Genomic DNA, 26,553 nt, shown 5'->3' on the forward strand with positions numbered 1-26,553 from the left:
CAGGAAAAGAGAAAATGCATGAACACAAATGCTCATCATGTGATATGGCTTCAAAACTTCATAAGCAGTTTATGTTACGGCTGTCTGTAAGGAAAGTGTTACCATACAACTGTCAGGTGTGATCTAAAAAAATGGCAGAATTGGCATCTGACTTCAATAACTGAGATCAGATGAAGCTTAATCTAATTCATAGAAGGACTCAGACACACACTCATCTGTACGAGTTAGAGAGAAGTGAATATGAATCCATCAGCCGCTGGATTATGGCTAAAACTAGAGTACGTTGTGTGTCTGTGTGTCTGTGTGTGTGTGTGTGTGTGTGTGTGTGTGTGTGTGTGTGTGTGTGTGTGTGTGTGTGTGTGTGTGTGTGTGTGTGTGTGTGTGTGTGTGTGTGTGTGTGTTTGTGTGTGTACTCCTGAATGTGCATCTTTGTGAGGACAAAATGATATACCTTTAGAGTGAAGACATATTGGAATGTGGGTATGTTTTTGAAAAGTGAGGAATTTGGGGAAAATTTTGATATTTTACCTGGTCTGTTTGAGTGTTAAGGTTTAAATTAGATTGAAGTAGGTAAGGATTGGTGTTAGGTTCCCTATCCCCAGGACAGTTAAAAGACCTCCATAGATTTAGCAATGCACTCCCATAACATTTTGTTGTTTTTATCCATTTATTATTCTTCCTTGCCAAAACTTAGTGCCTACATTACCCAGAATGCAACTCAACCATAGATGTGTACATGTGTGTTAAGCTACTAGGAGCTAGCCTCTGGTCTCAAGCGCTGATGATGATGATGATGATGACACTAACACCACACTCCTAAATTTTCTTTCATTTTCAAACTTTACGTCTTCAGAACCAACCGGTGCTGACTCAGGTGACATCACTTTTCTTTTTAATATAATTGTATATCAGCTCAAGCAAGAGCCATAAAAGGCTTTACACAACTGTTTTCAATATATGCAGTAGTTCTTTCCAACACCGGTAAAGAGCCTGATGTAAAGAGTTGGTGGAGTTCCCCTTTAAGGAATAGGAAGCTGAGGGCAGCCCTGCCTAACATCCTGCTACAAAAAACAGTCAAGCATCTGCAGTGATGTTTGAGGTTATTGAAGTGGATACATTATTTCAATGACTTCCTCACAGGTTTAGTAGTACAAATATGTGTGTCTAGTACAGGTTAGTAATACTGACAGAATTTTCATGTTACATGTCTGTAACTAACTCATTTGTAAATAAACTGCTCATATGAAAAGTGTATTTGACTGGTGGGCAGTGATATGCTTATAGAAGGAGGTATTTTTGTATAACATCATTTAGTCAGACATCAGTATGGATTTTTTTAACTATCATCCAATATTCTCAGCCCATAAATGAGTCTTATACTTTCTGTAACCACAACTTTTACCAACAATACTGGCTACAATGAAAAATGTAAAATGAGTATTAAGCAAAAACAAACAAAAAACACAACGACACTGTCATCAAAAGTAATTATTGTTATTACTTACACGTTATAAAATCAGTTGAAATGTTTCAGTTTTAGAATTTGTTACAAACAACAGATACACTCCCAACACTCAGTCGGTCTGTTCTTTGAATGAGGAAACCAAAATATGTTGCTTTTAAGGGATTAAGGCTCTGGCTTTGGGGATTTTTAGAAACATCTGCCTTCCTTAGTTGTAGACACAGTCTTTAGATATTTTATTTTTTTATGATTTTTTGTTTTGTTTCTGGCTAGCACTGTGCTGTATCTACGAATACAGATTAAAAGGCTTGTATTTGCTTTAGAAAAATAGGAGGTCAAAGCGAGTTAACAGTCTGAAAATATGAAGAATCACTGAAATACATCATCTTTTCAAAGCCTGCTCCGTCCACTGGCACTATTAAATGAAAACAGTTGTGCTCTCTTGGAAATGCTGTTACATAACTCACATTTAGTTTGAAGTTGTCCAAGAACAAACACAAGCTGTGTTCAGCCTCATAATTAATATATATATAGTGGTTTTCTGAGTCGTGGGTTTAGTGTGACTAACTGATGAACCAAGAATTAATGTGGGAAAATTCCTGGTTAATTATTTTGCACAATATGAACACAAAAGACACTCAAATGTAATCGAATATTATTTTGAATTAAATTGTGATTAGAGTTTTTTTTAATTAAAAGCTCTGAAGCTCCCTACCCGTAGATCTGGGGTTTGCAGAACGAGTAACATCTTTCAAGACCCTTGTTTTATAATAATGACAGCCCTGAATCATTTAGTATTAATACTCTTTTTATTAGTTCCATCATTTTATATGTGTTTTGTTGTTTTTTCTGCAGGTATTTTTAGTACTTTAATAGTCTAATTTCATCTAATAGTGGTTGTGATTTATTTTAATCTAGTTTTTCCTTGTAAAGCACTTTGAAACATTGTTTTAAAATGTTCATTGCAAAAAAAGCTGACTATTATCATTCTATTAAATCTTTAATTTATTGCAAATCCAAACAATGCTGGATGCCTGATCCAAAAGAGCTTTTATACCCATTACTTGTCTAATTTCTTACATGAATAGGAGCCTGTAATGTTATCAGTTAGAGAGAAACAATGTCCTAAATATTTATTACTGTAAAAGCATGTATCAGTCATCTACAAACTAAGCTAAGCTATTGTTCTCTTGTTCCAGCTCCGATGCAGCCTTTAGCTCTTTGCCCTCTGGCTAAATCTCAATCCCCAGCCTGCAGATAATGACAACAGCTGTCCTTGGGGCCTCGGGCCAAGCACCCCCCCTTCCTCCCCCGCCATCAGCCAGACGGTCAGTCGGTCGGCGGGCACGTTGAGGCTGGGCAGGGGTCCATGTGATAGACTAGGACTTGGGAAAACCCCAGCGGTGGATTTACAGAGGAAAGTAAAAAAAAAAAAACGCTCCTACTGATTGGAAACGTTTGGTGAGACTGAAATCATATTTTTCTAATTAGCTTCGTACTTTAATCGCTGAACTCGTTATTATCTTTCAAAATTAAAACAGAACTGCTTATTTCACAAGATTTTTATTACTGTTATGTCTGTCCTCTGTTCTCAGACAATGTTCCTAGCTTTACCCACAATAAAGAATGCACTGTAATTCCTATATATCCAACAAAAGATAGATTTCAATTCTATAAAATCAAGTAACCCCAAATATGCTGCTTGCTTTAGGCAGGGGAAGAAGGAAGGAAGGAAAGTGTATTTCTTACTTGCTAGTAAAGAAGTGAAATGATGAAGATGAGAGGTGTTTGCAGCATTGATAACGTGTCTGTGTACATGTTGAAAGATTCCCTGAAAGGTTGGGTGGATCTGCTGCAACACACTGACAAACACTAAGATATCAATCAATCTCACCTTTAGCTTATACTCCTTCTCCTTGGTGACTTTGGTGAGCAGTTTGGCTTTCTGTCTGGTGAGCGCCTCGATCAGAGAGTCACACTGGGCCACGAGGCAAGCTTCGAACTCCACGCCGTTCTCCTGAAGAAACACACAAACACAGTCAGATGGGGCAAAAAACACTAAGACGTCATCTGGGCAGTTTTGCAAAAATGGAGCCAGTTTAACACGTCCCAGAGTTATCCTCCTCATGGGCTCTGGGTTGAAAATAAACACTTAATCAACACTGTGCAAAAATAGATGTGTTGTTGGTATATTTTCTTCATTAAGCAGCACAGAGCTGCTTCGTGTTTGTTAATGATATGTTAATTAACCAAAGTAGATCTTGTTCCACTTATGTTCCCACATAACAAATGTCACTATACAGTGTTAATTACTTCAATAGACTGCAGCCAAAAATAAATCCTGCATTATATTTACCGTTTGCCACTATATTCCCTCAAGACACACATTGATATCATACAGCATAAAAATACAAAATAGTTCCTGTACGTGCCCAAATGTATATGGACACCCAAACATGTGTTTGTTGAACATGTCATGTCTTAACATCAGTAATTTATTGTTACGACAGATTTATATGGACTTTCCACATGATGTATCTTGCACAAAGATTTTGATGTTGATAAGAAAAAAACATTACAATTTGTAGGAACAAATTGAAAAAGAGAGATTTTTCCTCTATCTGCTCACTAATTCTCGGGCTAAAGAAGATACGGAAATAAGTAGTTTTATGCACTTTTCTTAAATAAGTTTGAATTAGAAAACGTTTGCTTGTAATGGGGTGATTTCACCCTACTGCCGTGATACTTTTACTTCAGTAAAGGATCTGAAATACTTCTTCCATCACGAAGAAAACCCTGGTGTGTTGCACTGCAGACACTGTCCTCTGAAGACGATCCACAGCATCAGTCATGCTTAACATGGGAGACCACGTTGACAGTCAATGTTGTTCCCTTGACTTTACCAAATGTTTATTATTGTCACCATGACAACATAGGTCCCCTTACCTAAACGAAGTATTCATTTTCACCCAAACAAAAATGTTTCCCTCAACATAACCATGTCATTTTCTTTGCCAGAAACTGACCAAACCTTAACCATAGAAGTGTCAGATCAGAAAAACGTACTGTATGTCTCTGCGTGCAGTTGTGCAGTTGTGCAGTAGTTGGTAGTTAATACAAGAAGGATCCACATGGGCATTTTCATCTCTGAGGCCAAATGATGAGGACATAAGGTCTTGGACTGTGGGACATAGTTCAGCTCTATAAGAGGATGAGTGCTGGAGATATTTATTCCTCACGTCACTCCCATATTTTTACTCCTCTTTATCCATCCATCCCTCTCCCTCCTCTCGGACAGAGCAAAGCAGTGCAAAGACTTTGTTTTTTTATTTATTTAAATGCAATCCTCTTCATTTTGCAACATGACTCTAATGCCTGTTCACAGTGCTGTGACTGACAAGATATTACAGTGCAGACTGTGTTTGTGTGTGTGTGTGTGTGTGTGTGTGTGTGTGTGTGTGTGTGTGTGTGTGTGTGTGTGTGTGTGTGTGTGTGTGTGTGTGTGTGTGTGTGTGTGTGTGTGTGTGTGTGTGTGTGTGTGTGTGTGTGTGTGTGTAATAATGTGTGCATGACGGGCAGATGCAGCTGCACAGTAATGCTGTCAGGGAAAACTCACACACGTATATATTCAAACACACATACACACACATAACATAAGAAACACACTCGACACATTTGGCCGATATGGTTTGTTTTAGTTTAGTGGTTCAGTGGAATTTCCTCCATGCTTCGGTGTGAGGAGTCCAAATGTGTCTCTGTGACTGATTTATTTAGAGTTTATTACCCATTACCAGGGACCCCAAAGCAAAATGTATTTAGTCTACAAAAAACACCAAAGCTGATGTAAATTATGTAAAGACCTCTACATGTGGAGGTAACTGATCAGGCATGGATACTGGTTCTGGTTCAATCTTGCACAGCCAGACCTTCATGGAGAACCTGAGAAATCCTGAAGCTTTGAAACAAACACTTGCCAATATGGCGCCTGAGTAATAAACAAGAAGTGTGTCCCACTTCCAGCTGCTAAACATCAGCATACTGACTGTGTGCAGGCTGATGTTGAAGAGGCTAATGTAAGGGGGGGGATTTGCATCTGCCTCCCTCTTATATTATATAAATCTTAGTCCATGATGTGTTACTGCTGAAAAAAACATTTCATTCTTTCAAACCTAAAGCTATCTTGACATGACATGGCATCTTCTAATCTACAGCTGTACATATTGGATTGAGAAATGTATAAACAGTATATTTTACACAGCGTTGTGTGCACAGGTGTTATACAGTAGGGTTACCTGTATCTGCTGCAGCATGTTCTTGAGTAGAACCAGAAACTCCTTGGCATCTTTAGCTTTTTCGGAGACCCCATTCAGGGCCTGGGAGATCTGGCACTGCAGAGACACAGAAATACATACACATAACGATTAAATTACATTTAAAAAAGTGGGATTTTTCAGGCAGCTTCAATAATCTTAAAAGGTTTGGTGAGTATTTTTTTTTTTTTAAACACAAATTAAGACATATGCAAGAATCAACAATATGATTGTCCCAGATACAACTCTAAAACTTCAGTTAATAAAGAAAAACTTAAAGGTTATTCATTAAATCTTTGCCATAGACATGGCACTACTATCTACATTTCTCTTGGTATGAGGAAGATAGAACTTACATACAAATCACCTTTAAACAATATAACTGATCAGTCAGATATTACTGTAAAACTGTGTGTGGAAAAGGCATCATGAGCAGAGCCTTGATTCAGTGTAACCAGTAAAACCAGTGACCACTGAGGCTTTGAGGCTTGGTTATGCAATCATTTAACCCCCCTGGATGCTCAGATTACGTCTGATCCTAGCCGAGAGCACAATCCTCAGGACCCCTTCTCACAGTCCGATACTCTGCACTCTTATAATAACACTGATGCACTTTATAATACAGATAGGATTGGGATCTAAACTAGAGTCTAGAGAACACTACACTTGCTGTTACTTTCTTTATAGCAACAGCAACACTTCAACACAAAGCAGAATTAAAAATAAACAGCGAGAATTAATAAAAAACAAATTCTAGATAATTGGTTCTCTGATGCCAGTTACCATGCAGCAAAGTCATCACAGTAAAGAGCTCAAAATCCATAATAACTTTTATACCAAAACAGATATTTATCAAAAGAAAAATACCTTAGAATCATTAAACATTTAAAAAATAAAAGTGTTATTTGCAAAAAAAAAGCATGTCACATCTATTAACATTTCTATATATATGAATTTATATGTGTTAAACATATTATACATTTTATCTTAAATATAAGCCAAACATTTTGTCAGCCAGAGCTTTATTCAGACTACTGAGACGAATGCGTTTGACCTAACTAAATTGTCTCTATTTGCTTTCTCCTAAATGGAGCACTTACCCCTAATTGTCTACCTAATAGCCATTGAGTAGCCATAGGGGACGTGTATTTACTATGTTTAATATTCTCTATATCACTATCAACAGCTGTTTATACCGTTAATATCATTTGCATATTGAAAGATAAGAATATGTCAGAGAACCGGCAGCTAATGGATAATATATATCTTGGTCCTGCAGCTACTAGCAACGATAAAATACTAGTGTAGACGATCACACTGCCGCTGTGCAAACTAAAAACACGAGTTAATTAATATGTTTGACCTCCGTGATCCTTCTCTGCACATTTTAAGTCTCTCTTTAAATTCGAATAAAAATAATAAAATAGATAATGCAACAACACTCTCATGTTTGGTCAGTGTGTGTGTGTGTGTGTGTGTGCACCAGTCACTGGTAAATAAGAAAGACAGGACAAAGGAAACACACACACTGTTACACACATGCCAAGCTCTGATGAATCTGCTCCACTGTCGCCACACCCACATTTCCCACCTGCTCCTCTTTATCTAACTACACACACTCTCACATACACACAGAGCCAGAAGGCGATATGAAGTGGGCATACTTTTTTTTTTTTGTATTTACAGTTGTATTTGCTACATGGAGCAAAATGTGATCATTATATTCTTCAAAAATACCAATTCTTGCATTAGATTTCATAGACACGATTTAAACTTAAAACTGTAAGAAAGAAAAGAAAGAAAAAGAAAAAATTAAGGATAAATGACATCGCATATTTACCAAAGGCTACTTAACCATTCATTTAAAATGATTAAGTAATCAATATATGTCGGGAACTCATTTCAATTGTTTAGTAGGCCTTGATATAATGTAGCCAACCAATCTTTTTTATGTGCTTTGTATACACCTTTGGAAGGAAGGATCCTTTCCTGTACACATCACTTGAGCTTTATTATTGTATGTTTTTCACCCAAGACTAAATGATTAAATAAAACAAATATAAGTCAAGATATAACATTTTAAAAAATTGTATTATATCAATGATTAGGCGAATTACAGTGACTGTCAAGTTCATGAAGAATGGATTGCAGCCGCCGACAGCAACCTGGAGTACAAACTGTCTGCCTCGTCTCAAGGTCCGGTTCACAAAAGATATTGTGCCAACGATATTGCAGCGCAAACACGCTCATAAAGTTGTGCAGCTGTTGCCTTTTTTTGCATCTTATTAATGAATGTGCTTTAATCCAGCAACTCTCCGAAGATGCTAATAAACTCACTGAGGCTCATTTGCAATGAGGCTCATTTGCATAGAAAGGGACATATTCTGAATGTCTGCATATTATATAATTTATATAATTGCAGATATTTTTTTTCCACAAAAGCTGTGCAATTTTTTTGCTTCTTAAGGTTAAAACAACGTAGAAAATGTGCATAAAATTCATATGCAAATTAGTGTGGCAATAAATAATTATTTATAAACCTTGTAATGATCTATTCACCCTGTATTAGTGTAGATCATTATATTTTTCTCCCCTGTCAATATTCCCTTGGTCATGTTTGAAAGCAAATCTCCGACCACACACATACAATGCACTGTATGCATAATCCCCTCTCCACATCTCCACAATAACCACTCCACCCCCACACCACACTCCCACGCACATACACACACACACACACTGATCTTATCTCTGTCCATCCCTCTTCTATGCACGTGCTGTCCTGAGTCAGGAGGAGGGACGTGTGGAGGTCATGGTTCATGAATCAACCCAACCCTTCTGTGCAGCCTCTTACTGCTCCTAACCAAGAGGCCATCTGGCCCAGCAAGCTGTCTGGCCTGTGTGTTTGTGTGTGTGTGTGTGTGTGTGTGTGTGTGTGTGTGTGTGTGTGTGTGTGTGTGTGTGTGTGTGTGTGTGTGTGTGTGTTTGCATGCCAAGATGCTAACAAGGGGATGAGGGATGTGCCATACGAGGTCTCTCCTGGCACATCCCCTCCTCTCTTGTTTGTTCTGTCTGGTACATTCATTTAACTCCAGTGCTGTTCATCAGGTCATAGGGCTGAGCTGCATCCAGCCACCTGCTTGTCTGCTCCCTCATTTACTATAGTAACTTTCTTTTATTCATTCATTGATTTTCTTAACCAGATAGTTCTTTTTCAGAGTGGTGGGGAGCTGGGGCCATCCCAGCATGCATTGTGTGGAAGGCAGGCTGTGAGGGGATTTTGTCAGAGCGGCTACAGTTTTCTTTTGTTGTTATTCAAACAGGTAAAGTCTCATTGACATTTAAAACTCTTTTCCAAGGGAGAACCGCATTAAACGTTGTCACAACAACAAATACAATACAAACAGAAACAAAATACGGTAGCTGTCACACACCACAAAAGATTTATTATAAATAATACCCAGTTAAGCTGTAAATACAGGTCGAAGTCTGTCTCCTAGAAATTACTTGTATATATAACTAATTTGCATTTACAGAAATATCAGAAATACAGCTTTGGACAAGCTGCAAAAATATTGATACTGAACATTTCAGTAAAATACATCTGCTCGTTGACACTAAAGCATAGTACCTATTTGTAGCACAAGCTATAAACAAACTACAACATGGTCACATGACTTCAGCCCACTAAACTAAAGGAGGATTAGCATTCAGGGTGATGACGTTTAGTGGTCTCATCCAGCCACTTGTTAGCAAGCACCTTTTTTACAAGAGGGGTATTTACTGACATATTTTATATCATAGATCATAATGTTTAAATGTCTTAAGCTTGTGTTAAACACAGGCATCTAACCAAAAATCCATTTTTATATCCTCTAAAAATCAATATTTAGAGGATATACTCCATCTTCACAATATCCAGGTCTAACTTTGGCTACAGTCACGATGTGTTGACCTACAGTAGACCCCAGTAAAACTGTGTATAACAGTTTAGAAATGTGACAAGTCTGCCCTGCAGGGAGAGGATGAGCCACTGAAGACATTTGGAACAAAAGAGGAACAAAGGAAAAACACAGAAACACGAGAAAATCATCCAGAAGAAAAGGAAATTGAAAGTGCACAACAACAGGAGATGATAAGAAATGGAATTCATCTCAGCGAGGATCGTCGCACCTGCAGAGCAGAACTGTACGTTCAGAAAATCCAATTTCTTCCCTCCTTTGTTTCTTTTGTTCCTCTCCCCTTGACCTTTTACATCTTTTACTACTCCTCCAAACGGGAGTGTAATTTTTCTTTATACCGCTGTCAGCACCCTTCAGCACTCCTCTCAGAGACAAGTGCTATTATCTCATTATCTTATTATGGGAGCGATGGAGGACCATTTATTCAGTCTGTGACATTCAGAGAGACCTGTGTCATTTGTGGAGGCACAGCTGGATTGTTCACTGATAAATTCAGCTCAACAAATGGCAGGATGCAGGGCAGGAGATCACAATGAAACGGCGGCTCACTGGAGAGCGGGAAGAGGGTTTGAACTTCCAGCTAGGGTGACTTCTGGGTCTGTCTTTGGAGATATCCCCCCTTTAAACAAACTCAGTGTAAAAAATATGGAATCATGATTGTAATTATGTTAAAAGGTCTATTGATTTCAAGCAAGCAAAACTCTTCGGTTTTGGTTAATTGTCACAAAGTCATTAAGTCACTGCTGACCAGGCAAAGTCATTTGTTGTAATGGGAATAAAGTTAACTCAATCTGTCCTTCTAAAATCATTTATTTTAATTGACAAAAAAAACGCGAACCCAGCAGCATCACATTGCTGTTGCCAAAGAGGAATATATAACCCAAATTGTTAAGTGACAAAGTTGAGGATAGCGACTTTTCATTTCTAAACACATTACATTACGGCTAGGATAAGCCTCTGGAGGGAAGGGGCTATATTTATGGGGATCTGTCATAGCTGACGGATATCAAGGCCAAGACTTCCTCTTCCATGCCCTGCTCATTGTTTACAGTCCGCTTAGCAACTTGAGATGCGAGAATGGAGTTGAGAGACAATGTGTATGACGTGATTGTTTCACGAGTAGCCAGATTACAAGCTAATTTCAAACCAATAAAAGTTGAAATCATCGTCAGAAGATAGACGATGGGTTAGAAGACTGCATTTCGGCCAATGCGTTTATGCCTCTTTTGCTCTCCACACAGATTGTTTACCTGCATTAAACCAAAGTCTGCTCAAACATAATTAATTAATACTACTCAGACTTAAGCCGCAAACCAGAAAACTTCAGATGTCAAAATGTTGATTTGTTGCCTACAGACTCTACATGTGAATGCAGAATCTGTTTATAGAGATTCAAAAACTGGATAAACATCCAATTGAAATTAATGAGATACAAAACAAACCTTTGCCGTGGCTGGTACTGCTACTGTGACCACACTTTAAGAAGCAGCTCTCAGACAAACAAAAATGTTGTGTAATAAATCACACAGGAAAGATAACAAATATTAAGTTAATGAAAGGATTCCATGTCTTCATTGTTTTTATGAGCTTGATGAGGCCTGTGGCATAATGCATCATTTGGAGTTGAGTCCTGCTGTTGTCAGCACCTGAGTTTGTGAATTCTGTGCAAAAAGCAATCCTATTTAGGTGATTCATTTATTTATCATGTATGTTTGAGGAACACTGCTACCAGATGTGAGCAGACTGATGAGTGAACACTGTTGTAACAAAAGGATGATTCAAAATGGGCCACAAAACCGTAAAACCTCATACATATACAGTATAGGTCACTGTTGGAAGAACCTCAGGTTAAAGTTCCTCTGGTCAACACTGAGGACGTGCAGAGAAAGTTGATCATTTCTGGACAGAAAAAGGTTGAGTGGAGGTCAGTTTTCAATTAAACTTTATTAAAAGACTTACTTAAGATCATGTTTACATCTGAAAAAAGACTGCATTTACGTTTTAATTAAAAAAAAAAAAAAAGACCTGCATGCTCCAATGTGAATCAGGGACTCTTTTCATTTAATGTGCTGATAAAAGTAAACTTCACCCAAAGTCACCTTTGCAAACTCTGTTCACCGTGGAATGGTGGATGGTGTTGACCTTGTCAGAATGATACCCATGGGACATGGAGAGGACTAGTTGGAGGAGGGGCTGAACCCCCTCATTTACCTCTACTTACCCTTTTATTGTTTCTCATTTGCATTCATAAGCCTTTACGTCCTCCTCCTTCTCTGTTTCTATTTACCCTCCCTTGCTCTTTCTCAGTAAAGCTTGGCTCTGATATTTTTTTTACATTTTTAAACCCAACCATCTCCCAAAGACATAGTTGGTGATTAATAAGGGTCTACTTTTGTGAATCAATACATTCATCTTCCCTTATAAATCTCTGCACTATGACACGCTGTCTAATTTGTGACGAAGAAAGCAGCCTAGAATTAATCCATTTCTCCCAAAAGAAAACTGACTTCCTAGAGCAGAAACATAAAGCGTATTAAATTAATGAGCACATTTGGTTAAAATGCTGTTGGGGTCCTTCAAGATCCATTGTAAGACGAAAATTATAATCATACCACATGAAGATCCAAAGAGAATAAGAGGCAGATTGCAGGGTTAGTTTGGCTACTACCGAGAGCCTGCTCCTGATATAGAACAGGAGATGCAGCTGCCTCCACAATCTCCACTCTGTGCGTCATGGTGCACACTCAAAGTTCACAGTCAATCATTAAACACTACTACCTACCTATCTACTTCCAAAATACATTGTTTTCTTTCATGTTTTTAGATTTTCAAAAACCTCAATGATATGATCATCTATAACAAGCATTGATGGTCCTTTTAAAAAGGCTCTGCTCATATCTGCATATGCTGGTAAAAACATTGAAATAGCACAGAACACAGGTTTGTGAAACACTGTTTGAACCATCATGAAATATAATGAATATTTAATATACACTGTATGTAACCAATGAACTGTATCGTCTTCGTCACATCACAGGTACTCTACAATGACTATTTATCTAATCTAATCCAAATTCACCAATTTTGTCTTGCCAGGGCCATACACATAGAGTATATACAAACCAGAACAACCAGTATTTCCCTCCCTTAGTCTAGCCAGCCAGCTGTGTTACAGTATAAGTGTTTCACATCTGGTGGAGGTCAAAACCAATCTCATTTCCCCTTCTTCCTCTTCATCCTCTCATCCACCATCACCCAGCCTCCCAATCATCTGCTGCTCTGCTACACAGCCATTTTAAGGCTGATACAATATACTTGCCAATTCCACATTTAGCTTCAGCCCAACCAAAACAAGTACAATCCGATCCAAAGTAAAAAATAAAAATTCCCATAAATCAGGGAAGACAATTCCATTAATAATTGCACAAAAGCCACAAGGCTACAGCCATGCTAGCAGCTCTGTTAAGACTGTACTGAGGCGCTGCGGTCCTTTGAGCTAAATGCTAATGTTTGCATGCTAACATGCTCACAATGACAATGTTGAAACGCCGTTGTTTGGCAGGTTTAATGTTCACCATGTTCACTATCTTATTGAGCATGTTAGCATGGTAACATTTGCTGATTTTCACAAGACACACAGTATGACTTAGGCTCATGGGAACTTCACTAGCTTGGCAGGTATTTGTCATAAATCATTATTGTCTGATTTTATGAAAATCCATCCAGTAGTTGATGGGATCTTTCAGACTGGACCAAAGTGGGTCACCAACAGACCCACATGGCCCTACCTAAGCAGCACCACTAGTGTGACTAACAAACCAATTTAACCAAAGTGCTTTGCAAATGTTGCAAACCCTAACCCAGAAAAACCAACATGTGGAGCAGAAGGTATTCTCCATACAGAGCAGAAAGACTTGATTACCTGTTAAAACTGCTATATAAAGCATTTAACCATCTATATGTAAACCATCAATATTTATAGCATATGGTTCAGTGCTCTAACATGTCCGGTGCCGCTGTGAAAAAGCCTTCTTCATCTCCGCAAGTCAGCATCTTTTACCTACTCGTAAACTTTTACACTGAGTGTGCCATTGTGTGATGAACTAAAACATTACTAATACATCACTGCACAATGTGAAGCTCAAGATCAACTTCATGTTCCTTTATTTATCAATTTATCAAAAGCAAGTCCCTGCAGAGAGAGGAAAAAGCAACCTCAAATGCCTCCACTTCCTCTTCCTTCTCACTATGATGAGACCTTTCACAGTTTGCCACCCAACCAGAACACAACACTGTCACATCCTTTGCAGAGAAATAGATTCCTCCACAGTCGTCTTAGATAAACCGTGGCATGGATCAGTGGCTACAGCCAGAACTGTCTGAATGAGTTTAAGGAAGAAGCATCGTTTTATCACCCTGACTTTTCCTCAAGGGTGTTAGCTTCTGAGGAGAGAGTGGTTAGGCAACAAAAGGGCTGCAGAGCAAAGAAGAACAGCCCCTCTAATCAATAATTGATCAGGGCATCTTCCATATTAATAAATAAAAAGGGTAGGTAGATCGCCAAGGGCTTAATTGTCATAAAACTAGTGCAAATTAGGTTTGTTGAAGATGATGAATCTATTACGGACTATCATGGGAGACTGTAGATTTTTCTGTTAGGATTACGTAATGCTAACAATCTCTTCACTGTTACACAATGTTACAGTCACTGGCAAATGCACTGAAGCTGGCATAGGCACACATTACTCTTCTATAAGCATGTAATCTGACGTTTCATTTATTGGGTTTCCGAATGAATTAGCAGCTGCTTGTAGCCATGGTAACGAAGCTCATTTTTCCACTATAGGATGTCCACAGACACTCTCCTCAGAGGTCTGGCATCAGCACTCCTTTTGTAACCAGAAATAGATCACAAATACACTCTCACACGCACACACACACATACACCATACTGGGTTAACTACAGCAACACACACATTCTTTTTGCAGAGTCTGTCTGCTGTGTTTCAGCCAGAAGAGAGGAAGTGTAAAGTGTGCATTAACCTACATTCAATGCACAAGTCCAGCAGCACAGCCCTGAGTTACTCTGTGCCAGGGTGTGTGTGTGTGTGTGTGTGTGTGTGTGTGTGTGTGTGTGTGTGTGTGTGTGTGTGTGTGTGTGTGTGTGTGTGTGTGTGTGTGTGTGTGTGTGTGTGTGTGTGTTTCTCATGACATTGTGAGGAACACAGTCATATTAAAGGCACAGAGCTGCTGTATGAGGACATAAATCCAGTCACCACAAGGTTAACCATTATTTTAGGGTTAAGACTTGGTTTTAGGGTTGAGGTTAAAATTTAAATTAGGTTCAACACCCTTCACCCTCTTAAAAGAGTACTCTTTATATCTAGCATTGCACATCTATAACATTGACTGACAAAAATATATAAATAAATTGAAATTGATGCAACAGAACCAGAAATATATATTTTTTCCCCATGAATTCTTCTTCCACGTCAAAACTCGACTGCTGACGGCACGGTTGGAGATTTTGGTATTTAACGCTAGTAGCAGCTTATGTAGCCTCAAGCCGCTAGCCTCAAAAGGAAATGACGAGCGGTCTACAGAGGCTTTGGTAAGCTCACTTCTTTCTAAATCCAAACTTTTCACATCAAATAAACCATCAGGTTCAAGTCAGGGTGATTCTGACAAAAACAATTTGCAACACATGCATATTTAAAGCTAAGAACACTTCAGAGGCTGATAAAGGAAGGAATACAAAACGCAGTGCTGTGCTACATATTGGTTTGTGTTTCTGTGTTTGTTGCCGGGCCTGAGGTAACAGGCGAGTAAGGCTGACCTGTCATGGTCGGCGTGCTGCCATCTGGAATGAGGTTAGTCAGGCACAGCCAGTCGGCACAGTTCAGCATTCGCTCTTAATTGACTCGGTAACAGGGTCTCCGGGAGATGAAAGCACCTATTTTTGCTGATAAAATTGTAGTAATTTCTTGTAACGCAGCCCGAGGCGCTGAATTCAATTTCAAAGGACATGTTATATATTACATGCTCCTGGTTACGCTGAGAAAATTAGAACAGTGTTTTCATCTCGTGCTCTTATCAAGACATGATATAAGGTTACCTGTGTTTTTCTAATATCATTAAAGCTGAAACATGTTCAGACTGTCTCATAAAAGAACCCTAATATGCTGTATCTGTAAGAAATAGGAGCTGATGGAGATGGTTATTACTGTAGCATGAGTCACTTTCCAAAGACCTGTAGTCTGAGTGAGATCAGAAGCTTCTCTGCTTTTAAATCACAACCTCCTACTCTACTTCCTCCTGCTGAGTCTGGTCTTAAAGGAGAAGAAAGCACAAGTAGATTTACAACTCTCAGGCTACCCATAGGTAATGCTCTCCTCTAGGGATGGGAATTAATAACATGTTATTGATACCGGAGCCATTGCAGATTCTGCTTATTGGTCCGATTCTATATCGATTGATCATTCTTTTGTGTGGAAACCAATTCTGCCTAATAACATTTGAATATCTTAAAATGTAATGTTCATGGACTACTTTAAGATAAGATAAGATAATCCTTTATTAGTCCCGCAGCGGGGAAATTTGCAATACAATCCCTGTAAAGAAAGATGTAAATTATTAAAGGTATTATACTGAAAGGTTAAAAGGTTGAATATCCTCTTAACAATGTCATTTGGCTTGCAAATATTTTACTTATTTTACTTGAGACCTCCTGTTTCTTAGGATCTTTGCAAACTCCTCCGCCATGTTAATAGTGCTTTTATCAGTGAAACTATTTGTGACAGTCATGTCTGTAAAGCCCCAGTGGTGACACAGTGTCACTCCTCTCTGTCATCATTACGGTTGTAGTTGAATATTCATCGTTAAGCTCGACCTTTAAGGTTACATTTCATTTTCAATTAATGAAAATGTTGTGTGACTACCGCCATATTGTGTATTCAGTGCGGCGAGGCAGACAGCTGCGTTAGTGTTGCTTTTTCTGATAAAATATACATTTTCATATTTGAAAATCTGTTTTCCACTATTCAAATATATATTAAAATTTTGAATATGCTTTGACAGATCTAGTCTGCCAGCGTCGGGGAGAGTTCCCGTGAGGGGATCCTCCCACATTGAGCTGCATGGACCCCACTAGTACAAAAATATTTTTGGTTCATTATAAAACTGTGGCTGTGAATAGAAAACACTCCTCCTTCTCATTGCAGTTTTCCATCAGCGAGGATGCAGAGCTTTGACCTCGTGGCAAAACTGGCGCGGTTCTCAACTCGAATCAGTTCTTGGTTCCCATCCGTTCTCTTTTCCCCGTTGATGTTTTAAAACAATTGGATTCTGTGACGTTATACGTAAATGCATATAATGTGTAATAGAAATATTCAATAAATCAGTGCAGTATCCACATAAAAGCTTCATGGACAGAAATAAACCACATCACAGAAAACAGGCCGCATGTGGCTCAGACAGTAACATGCTTGTCAAAATGTTTTGTCAGAGTCCCTCCGGACGAGAATCAAGACAGAGACAATGTTTATTGTCAATATTAAATGATGTAACTTGAGAGGAAGTGACGAATCTGGCGAGGGAGATTGCATTTTAAAGACTCAATGAAGGAAATGATTCGTACCTAAAACATGACACAATTAAGTGCCACTGTGGAATTGGGACATTCGCCTTCTTTCCTCATGGTTGATGGCAGAACTGTTTCAAAAATCTCGATTCAGTGAATCTGAAGCGTGTTCCCCAGAATAAACAATAGTCGGTACCAACCAGCCTTCCTTCCACACCAACTGTGCTGATTATGACTCATGTTACTATACCAGAACAAATCCACATCATCTGCCCACTGACCATCTGATTTACTCTCTTTCTCTCTACCACACATTTGGTGGATGCCCCATTTAAAAAAATCAGTTACGTTCTTTAGGAACTTTAGTGAAAATGTTCCACTTGCATGGTATTTTATACCTTCTTTATTGGGCGTCTGACATGAACACATATGAGCTGAATTTTCTGGAAATGTGCCAACAAATTTCAGCAACATACTTTACTTTACATTTTAAGTAAATTATAATATTGGACAGTGTAATAGTAGCCTAATAGAGGACACTGTGCGATTTAAGCCTGGAAAACATCCTGAGAATCATTTTAGACCAGTAGTTGACCAACCAGCACACGATTGGGCATTGGTAATGGTTAATATGTTGGTATATTACATGCAGAAACAAGTATGTATGCTTCCCTAACTTCATGGCCTATTTGTCACCTGAAATATATTAAGAAATTAGTTCTAGTGCATGAAACCTGATTTTGGTGGTAGGGAGCTGTTTCCATAGCAGCCTCCATGTTTTTCCCATTTTAAAAACCTTCTTCATTATCCCAAAAAAACAGACCTAAATCTAAATGAGCACTCATGTTTTGAAAATGTTAAAACCGACTACAGCTGCTTTGTCTCACCATCTAAAGCAGCAGACAACAACAGTTTAGGTTGGAAGATAAATCAGGTGGGAAGTGTGAGGAGAGACATGACTCTAAGTGGCCTCCTGTTGGAGCAGCTCAAAATACAGAGGGTGCTGTACACAGACCCACATCATTCCCCACTCAGTAGTGGTGGTCCAATCTTTGAGGCACCACACAGTCATTTTAAAAAAGCCCTCAGGGCAAAGGAGAAGATCCACTCACATCTGAGGAAAAAACGATCTATTTTGCTCTTGATGCAGATTGTGGTAGACTTTTCTTCCACACACAATTCATAGTTTAGTGTTCAGGGTGGATGGTGGCCGTATAAAGCAGACAACTTTGACTTGGGAGTCTGAGGCTCACATCCTCTGTGCGATAAGGGTTAACACGAGGGTTTGAGGTTCGGGAAAGGTCGTGGTTCGTACAAATGGTGATTAAGGAAACACACTGTGGCTCGTGCTTCAAGTCACTTTTGCCAATTTAAATAATTAACCAAGACCACAATCTTTCCCTAAACTTAATACATTTTTTTGAGTGGCTAAACATACCAATTAAAAAAACATCTTCCAATAGAGAGTTGCTCTTTCGGGGGCTGATCTGACCCAACCCTTTCTAATCTAATATGATCTGAAGATGATGGTGCAAACAGTGAAACACTCGCAGCAGGAGAACCAGCAACTCTGCATTTGTGGTTTTTAATATTTAACTCGGAGCAGTGCCAGAGCCAGCTGCTCTTTACTGTACTGGGCGGGCTCACACACATACACACACTAAAATACACGTGTGAACACACATGTGTGTATGTGTGTGTTCTTTAAATAGACACTGTGTTTTCTGCTTGACTGATCAGAGGAAACTGGATCAGTGCTTCTTCCTCTACATTCCCTCAGCAAAAGTTCATCCGCATATTTATGCCTTCCGAATGAGTGTGTTTGCTCTGATAAATGTGTGTGAGTGTGTGCATGTGTGTGTGTGTGTGTGTGTGTGTGTGTGTGTGTAGGGATCTTTGAGTCCCCCTGAGTGTGTAGCAGTGGGATAGTCACCCCTGGGCTACTCCATTATATTCTAGTGTTTCATTTGCACCAAATACAATGATGATCCAACAGTCTTTCCTTGATATTTTTTTACATTTGTAAAGCATAAAACACACTGACACACATTCAGAAATGTTGCAAAACATTACATAAATTCCTTATCATTAGGGATGTAACAATTCACTCAAAGAATACGCTTGACGGCGTCGCTCCATGTGTTTGGGTGCCTCAAATGTTTAAACTTAGCTTAGCAACTAATTGAAACACTCCTCTGAATACAGACTTTATATTTTGTATTTTCAATTTCATAGCATAAGAAACGTTGTTTTGTTTAGCCTATTGTGGCCTTTTGGGATAGTGTTTGTTAGGTTTTTGTACAGTGTAAAACAGAAATATCCCTTATTTTCATAACGACAATAGTTGACCTACCTCAGCAAGAGGATTTTCAGGAAGAAGAAGCATTTTGATTTCAAACAATAGAAGAAGGAGAAGGAGGAAATGAAAGAATAGGATGCTAGAAAGATGCAGCACTACCCCACTTCAACAGAAAGATCAAAAAAAGAAAGAGAGTGCCGCCCACCAAAGTGAGAAAACAGCTCTGAGTGACACTTCAAAAAATCAACAGCCATTTCAGCTCGTGCTGCTCGGAGCCTGCTCAAGTGCAGACCGAGAGGTACCAAGACAGCCAGTCATCGATCTCCCTCAACGAGAAGGACACCATATTAACTAAGTGGCGGCCATCTCTTATTCATACGCTGCTCATTACTTAGCGACGCCCTCTCACTCCTGTACTCTGATGGGATTTTCACGGTCCATTTATGGGACGGGGTGAAAGAGGTAAAGATGGAGGATGGGCTTGGGGGTGGAAGAGGGGCTTAATGAGGGGGGGGGGGGAGAGTAAATAAGAAACAGGGATGGGGAGGTAAAGAGGGAGGCAGACATATATAGAAGGTGAATGAGTGAAAGCCAGAGAAGTAGGCGGAAGGGGCTGAAACGTGTGACAGATAAATGACCGGAGGCCTCTAGTCACACAGAAAACCATAGAGACAGACAGAGAGATTAGTCCCGATGACCCATTTAGCAGGAGACAGACAAAAATGGCTTTTAATTTACACTTATGAAGTCTGGGCGTGAGGATGATGATGATGGCGTTATAAAATGCTGTATTAAACACAGGAAGTAGTCTGGGCTTGTACAGAGTCCTGCTGCTTGTTAAATACTAGGACTAGTAGTATTGATTTTCCATAAAAACCCTCTTTAATTCCTGCCCATGGGGCCTTTTTTCCCAGTATAATTATTATTAGAATAAATCATAATGAATGTGGCAAGGACATTGTTAAAATGCTACACATATCACCCCTTACGCAATCATATCTGGAGTTTTGAATTTTTTAAACAGCAAAGTCAGATCACACTGTAAACTGAGAGGAGTTGAACTTGAGTTGACCCCATCTACCTAGCACACTTTTGAATTAAGGAAAGATTCGTAAAAAAAAATGGATTAAATCATAAATCACTTTAATCATACTTTAATGAAACAGGCGGGTGATTTTTGGCAGGCAGAGTGGGAGAGTGGAGAAAGGATGAGATTGGATGGTAAAACACAGGGTCATTGCCTAATTTTGTTCCAGTCGACTGTACAGTGAATTAATGATTGTATTTATTTCTGTGTCATTAAGGTTACTATGCTTCAAATGAATAAAAGGCAGATCCAGAGTGCTGCATTTTTAAACAATACTAATTAAACTCCAATTTGAATACTGTTCGCCATCAGATTTCTATAAACCTTTGACAAAACATGTACTGTATAATGTTGGAGAAATCAGACTTTTGAGGCAGAGTAAGCTCATTTTAGGACACAGGGTGTTTTCTAGCCATTTCATGGAAAAATTTAAAACACCATAGTATGTACAATACAAAAGAAAATGGGACACACTTTGCATTTCTCCCAAATCTCACGGCTCAATCCTTTTACCCCCTGAATATGTTTTTAATCTGCCCACATCAACAGCTTGAGGGGAAATACCAAGCTCAACTGTGGTGCTAACAATTTTTGGCTTCTATAAATTGTAAATATAGAACATATGATTCAGGGCCATCATTTTGCTAAATAGGCAGTGGGTGAAGAAGTACTGAGATCTCTAAGTACCACAATGTTAAAATACCCCATTCCAAATAAAAGTCCTTCATTCTACTTGAGTTAAAGTACAGAAGTATAAGCAGAAAATCACCTTCAAAGTGATATATATCAGATTCGTATACTATATATTTTTGGAATATTATCACCGATACATTAATGAGAACAATGTTACAATCCTTTCAAGGTATAACTTGATATACTATTGGCATATTAAACTGATCATATCAAGTAACCATAGGTATTAAATAAATTTGTTGGAGTAAAAACATATGTACTTGAAACCAAGCATTTTCAAAACCATATTTGTTCAAACATGAATAAAAGCTTGTTTTTTTTCATATTGTGTTATCCCTTTTCTGATCTTGCCTGAGGAAATACATCAAACTCCTCTTCCCACACTACAGTCACTTCTGACATCACACACACACACACACACACACACACACACACACACACACACACACACACACACACACACACACACACACACGCAGTACATGTGAGCCAGTAATGCATGAAATAGCAACACTACACTGTCTGACCAAATCAAGTAATTACTCATGTTGCACACACACCAGGGTTTTACGCCTCCAGAAATGATTTCATTCTGTGTATCAGTCAGGGCTCTCTGATTTACAATTTGCTCCATATACAGTAAACTCAGCATAGCACTGCAATGTTATATCTGGGACTAACATTTCCACCTCGCAGTGTAGCATCCTCTCACTCCCTTTGCTTTTTCATTTTTCAAGAGAATGTATAGCAGTTAAATGACCAACACAGATATGAATGCATATGAAGATAAGCATGTACGTCGATCACTAATAACTAACAAATTACATAATATAACAACAGAACAAAACTTAAACATGAGGACTATGATTGACACAAGCTGTTTAACACCAGTAACAAACAGTGTGTGCGAGTGTGTGGGTGTATTTCTGAATTCAAATGTGCCTGACAGTGTGTGTGAGTGTGTGTGTGTGTGTGTGTGTGTGTGTGTGTGTGTGTGTGTGTGTGTGTGTGTGTGTGTGTGTGTGTGTGTGTATGTTTGTTTGTGTGCGTGTAGTCCAAGTGTGTGTGCATGTTTGAGAGAGAGAGAGAGAGAGTGTGTGTGTGTGTGTGTGTGTGTGTGTGTGTGTGTGTGTGTGTGTGTGTGTGTGTGTGTGTGTGTATGTTTGTTTGTGTGCGTGTAGTCCAAGTGTGTGTGCATGTTTGATGTTTGTTTGTGTGTGTGTGTGTGTGTATGTTTGTTTGTGTGCGTGTAGTCCAAGTGTGTGTGCATGTTTGAGAGAGAGAGAGAGAGAGACAGTGTGCAATAGTATGTGTGTGTGTGTGTGTGTGTGTGTGTGTGTTGTGTTTGTGTGCGTGTAGTCCAAGTGTGTGTGCATGTTTGAGAGAGAGAGAGCGAGAGAGAGAGAGACTCTGTGTGTGTGTGTGTGTGTGTGTGTGTGTGTGTGTGTGTGTGTGTGTGTGTGTGTGTGTGTGTGTGTGTGTGTGTGTGTTTGTGTGTATGTTTGTTTGTGTGCGTGTAGTCCAAGTGTGTGTGCATGTTTGAGAGAGAGAGAGAGAGAGAGAGAGTGTGCAATAGTATGTGTGTGTGTGTGTGTGTGTGTGTGTGTGTGTGTGTGTGTGTTTGTGTGCGTGTAGTCCAAGTGTGTGTGCATGTTTGAGAGAGAGAGAGACTGTGTGTGTGTGTGTGTGTGTGTGTGTGTGTGTGTGTGTGTGTGTGTGTGTGTGTGTGTGTGTTGTACAGCTTTGGGATTGGGCTTCAAGCCAATTGCTATTACTACCAATACAATTGTGGTTTTAAAAGCCATTTAGGCCTTTTGGCTTATAGTGTTTATGAGAAAGAGAGAGAGAGAGAGAGAGAGAGAGGGAGAGAGAGATTGTCCGTATGTGTGTGGTGTGCTTGTACCTGTGCTTCTGTGTGTGTGTGTGTGTGTGTGTGTGTGTGTGTGTGTGTGTGTGTGTGTGTGTGTGTGTGTGTGTGTGTGTGTGTGTTCGCTCACCTTGTGTTGTTTCCACATCATGGGCAGCGTTTTGACGTCGTGTTTGGCGTGTTTCCCCTCCTCCAAACACTTCATACACACCGGAGCCTTGCAGCTTTGGCAGTACATGCTAAAGTTTTCCGCTTCGTGGTCCACGCAGGTCGCCGGTTTCCGCGCGGTGGCGGGCGGCAGCTGACCGACGCCGCATCCGCCGCCTCCTCCTCCGCCTCCTCCTCCGCCGCCTCGCCGCGCTTCCTCCAGCCGCGCGGTTCAGCGGCGGAACCAGGCGGTGCTTGGCGAGCGGACCGCGGGACGGGTGGCATCGCTGCTGGCAGGCGTTACAGTAGTAGACGTCGCACTGCTCGCACATTACCGTGGCGTCCACCGGGTTGCGGTCGCACAGCTGGCACTTCACCGCTGTGGAAGAAGAAGAAGAAGAAGAAGAAGAAGAAGAAGACGAAGAAGAAGAAGAAGTAGAAGTAGAGGAGGAAGATGAAGCGGAGGTGCGGCGGTTCTGTTGGTACCGCGTCACGATGGCCTCCAGCAGCCGGTTCCGAGGGAAACCCCGGAGCCCCCGCTCATCCAGGGAGACGCTCCGGTGGCATAGCGGGCAGGTGAGGGAGCGATGTCGGTGGAGGTTGGCCGGTGGGAACACCCGCACCCCGTTTGGGGACTTGAGCTGGCACGGTGTGTAGGAGCCGTACCCGCTGTCCGTCTCGCTGTACAGACTCATCTTGTCCATGTCCAGGTAGTCGTAGTCAGAGCTTCCCGAGGCTCGGCTCTGCACCGGGGTCTCCCCCTCGGGGGTCTGGACAGTGATGTTCCGAGCACAGGCCAGGCAGACATTGTGGGAGCACGGCAGGAGGATGGGGTCCTTGAAGAGAGAACCGCAAACGGGGCATTTTAACTCTTCCTCCATCGCTCCCGTCTGTGTCGGTGGACCGGTGGGGGAGAGAATCAGCTTCAGTGAAAACACTCCAGCACCGACTGACACGGACAGCTCCCTAAGCGGCTCTGCGCATGCGCAAAGGGGGCGGGGATTGTGGTTTGAGTTGATTGAGTTAATTTAAAGGCTCTGAAACACCATAGATCTCCTGATTGTCTTATCCGTTTTAATAATAATAATCATCTTCAATTTGTATTATGCTGTGTTATTTTTGTACTATTGTAATTGTATGAATATATTTATCTAAATATGGTCCCTGAGGGTTTTTTTAACACTTGTTCAGCCATGTAAACCAAGTTGAAAGTGCTGTATCAATAAAGGTTATTATGACAATTATAATAAAAACTAAGAATGGTGAACATTTAGGAAAATCATCATATATCTTGTGTACTTTGTGATTTAGTGTTATGTTGATGTTCATCATTTTGCACACATTCTTTCTTATTTAAGATATATATGATTTGAAGAATCAACATTGTTGGTTCTTGTATTTCATAAAAACAAGTACTCCTTGACTTAATTACAAGTACTAATACCAAAAATAGTTACAAATTAGATGGTTTAATCTAGAACAATGCATCACACTTTATATACTGACTGAGTTTAAAAATAAAATGTGCAAAGTTTATAGTCACTATAATCATAGTCACTTAAATGGAGTAAAAGTATACCGCTATGAAGTAGTATAAGTAAAAATGAGGTAACTTGTGTGCAGTACTTGAGAAAAATGTACTTCTTCACCACTGAAGTCTGTTTACAACACATATATCTTAGCCTGTTTACCATTAAATAAAAATAAGATTTAGATTTATGTTAGTCAAGTCATTTATATTTAGTCATCCTTAAGGTTTGTACAGGAAAGAGAGAGGCCATGATTGCCAATCATTATGTCAGCCTATAATAATGATGACAATGTATAGTGACATACTCTGCATTTGTTCTGCCTGTCACAGGCAGATGAATATAGTGACAAAACTAGCATTTACCAAATAAAGATTTAACAAATAAACAAACATAAAATTGTGAGCATAAACTAATAAATGTGGAGATCCTTGATCCTTTACCAGAGAAGACATGCTCAAACTGGATGTTCGATCCAGTAACCTTTTGTATTATGTCACATTAGCTTTCTGTGTTGGCTAAATGTTTAATTGACCAGACAGCAGCCGTGACGTCCTTAATGGTGCACCATTAATCCAACCAACCGGGACAGCTCTTGCATCCCTGTTAGCAATCTGGGATTCAGATATTTTCTGGGGTGAAATGAACAACCACTTTTAAAAGCATATAGTATGCACACACTTATGCAATTACTTTCATCGCCTGATTTAGCCTTTAACCACAATCTCAGACTCTTTTACAAGTTAGAACTGCCTTTCAATTTTGCAATGCTTATGTTATTCATTCAGGTGAGAAAACTACCCTTACTTTTGACACCTGGCTAAAGTAGTTGATGAAACATAAAATTCTGTAGCCGTTTCTAATGTTTTATAACACAATAAGCAGAATGTGTCACAGTCTGCAGGGTCAGATGCTTGTAGATAGGTGGATACAGCAGAGATCTTCACTATCACTGTATCAATGCATTTTGTGTATGAGTGAATGAAATATCACTATTCACCAAATACCCAAGTTTGCTTCAAATGCTGTCATCTAAAAGTACTGAAATGATGAGGGCCATGGTACTTTTTCTGTTGCACAGAGTACACTTGTAATCTGTGACAAACTCCTCAGAAAAAAATAATATAATCAATATGTCTATTTTTGCACAGTTTTGTGAAGCATGAACTCAATTATAAAACAAACAAATGAATACAAATATATTACATCTGCCATTAAGAACATTTTTGGGTTGATGCATATTGAGGTGTGTGTGCGTGTGTTTGTGTGTGCGTGTTTGTGTGTGTGGGTGTTTAGTCATAGAATGCTCTGCTATTCCATAGATGGAACTGTGGCATTCCGGTCCATTATGACACATGAAAGCCCAGTACAGTACAAGAGTTTTACAATCTACAGTCACATTATAACAGCAGGAGCAAAGTGAACAGATCTACAGATTTACTCAGACCTTCAACGAGTAAAGAACGTAAAAACTACGTGGAGCTGTACCCGATAACATTTCTACATATAAATCATCGCTTAACATGGATAACAAGGTAAGACATTAAAATTCCCATCAGTCAGTTGTTTCTTAAAGGCAACATTGTTTAACAGTAGTATTTAGGCCAGACACTCTTGA

The 26,553-nt window shown here is 39.5% G+C and overlaps 1 protein-coding gene across 1 annotated transcript in view; it reads right to left on the reverse strand.

The window, feature by feature from the left end:
* The window catches only part of LOC129107501 (E3 ubiquitin-protein ligase TRIM9), a 41,263-nt gene extending 16,866 nt beyond the window's left edge, over positions 1 to 24,397 (reverse strand). The window contains 4 exon segments of the mRNA XM_054619003.1: positions 3,357 to 3,479; positions 5,755 to 5,850; positions 23,390 to 23,614; positions 23,616 to 24,397. Of these exon segments, the coding sequence (XP_054474978.1) occupies positions 3,357 to 3,479; positions 5,755 to 5,850; positions 23,390 to 23,614; positions 23,616 to 24,287 (1,116 nt within the window). The 5' untranslated portion in view covers positions 24,288 to 24,397.
* Positions 24,398 to 26,553: the final 2,156 nt, after the last annotated feature.

This window comes from Anoplopoma fimbria, chromosome 18 (genome assembly GCF_027596085.1).
Source record: "Anoplopoma fimbria isolate UVic2021 breed Golden Eagle Sablefish chromosome 18, Afim_UVic_2022, whole genome shotgun sequence".
Taxonomy (NCBI): Eukaryota; Metazoa; Chordata; class Actinopteri; order Perciformes; family Anoplopomatidae; genus Anoplopoma; species Anoplopoma fimbria.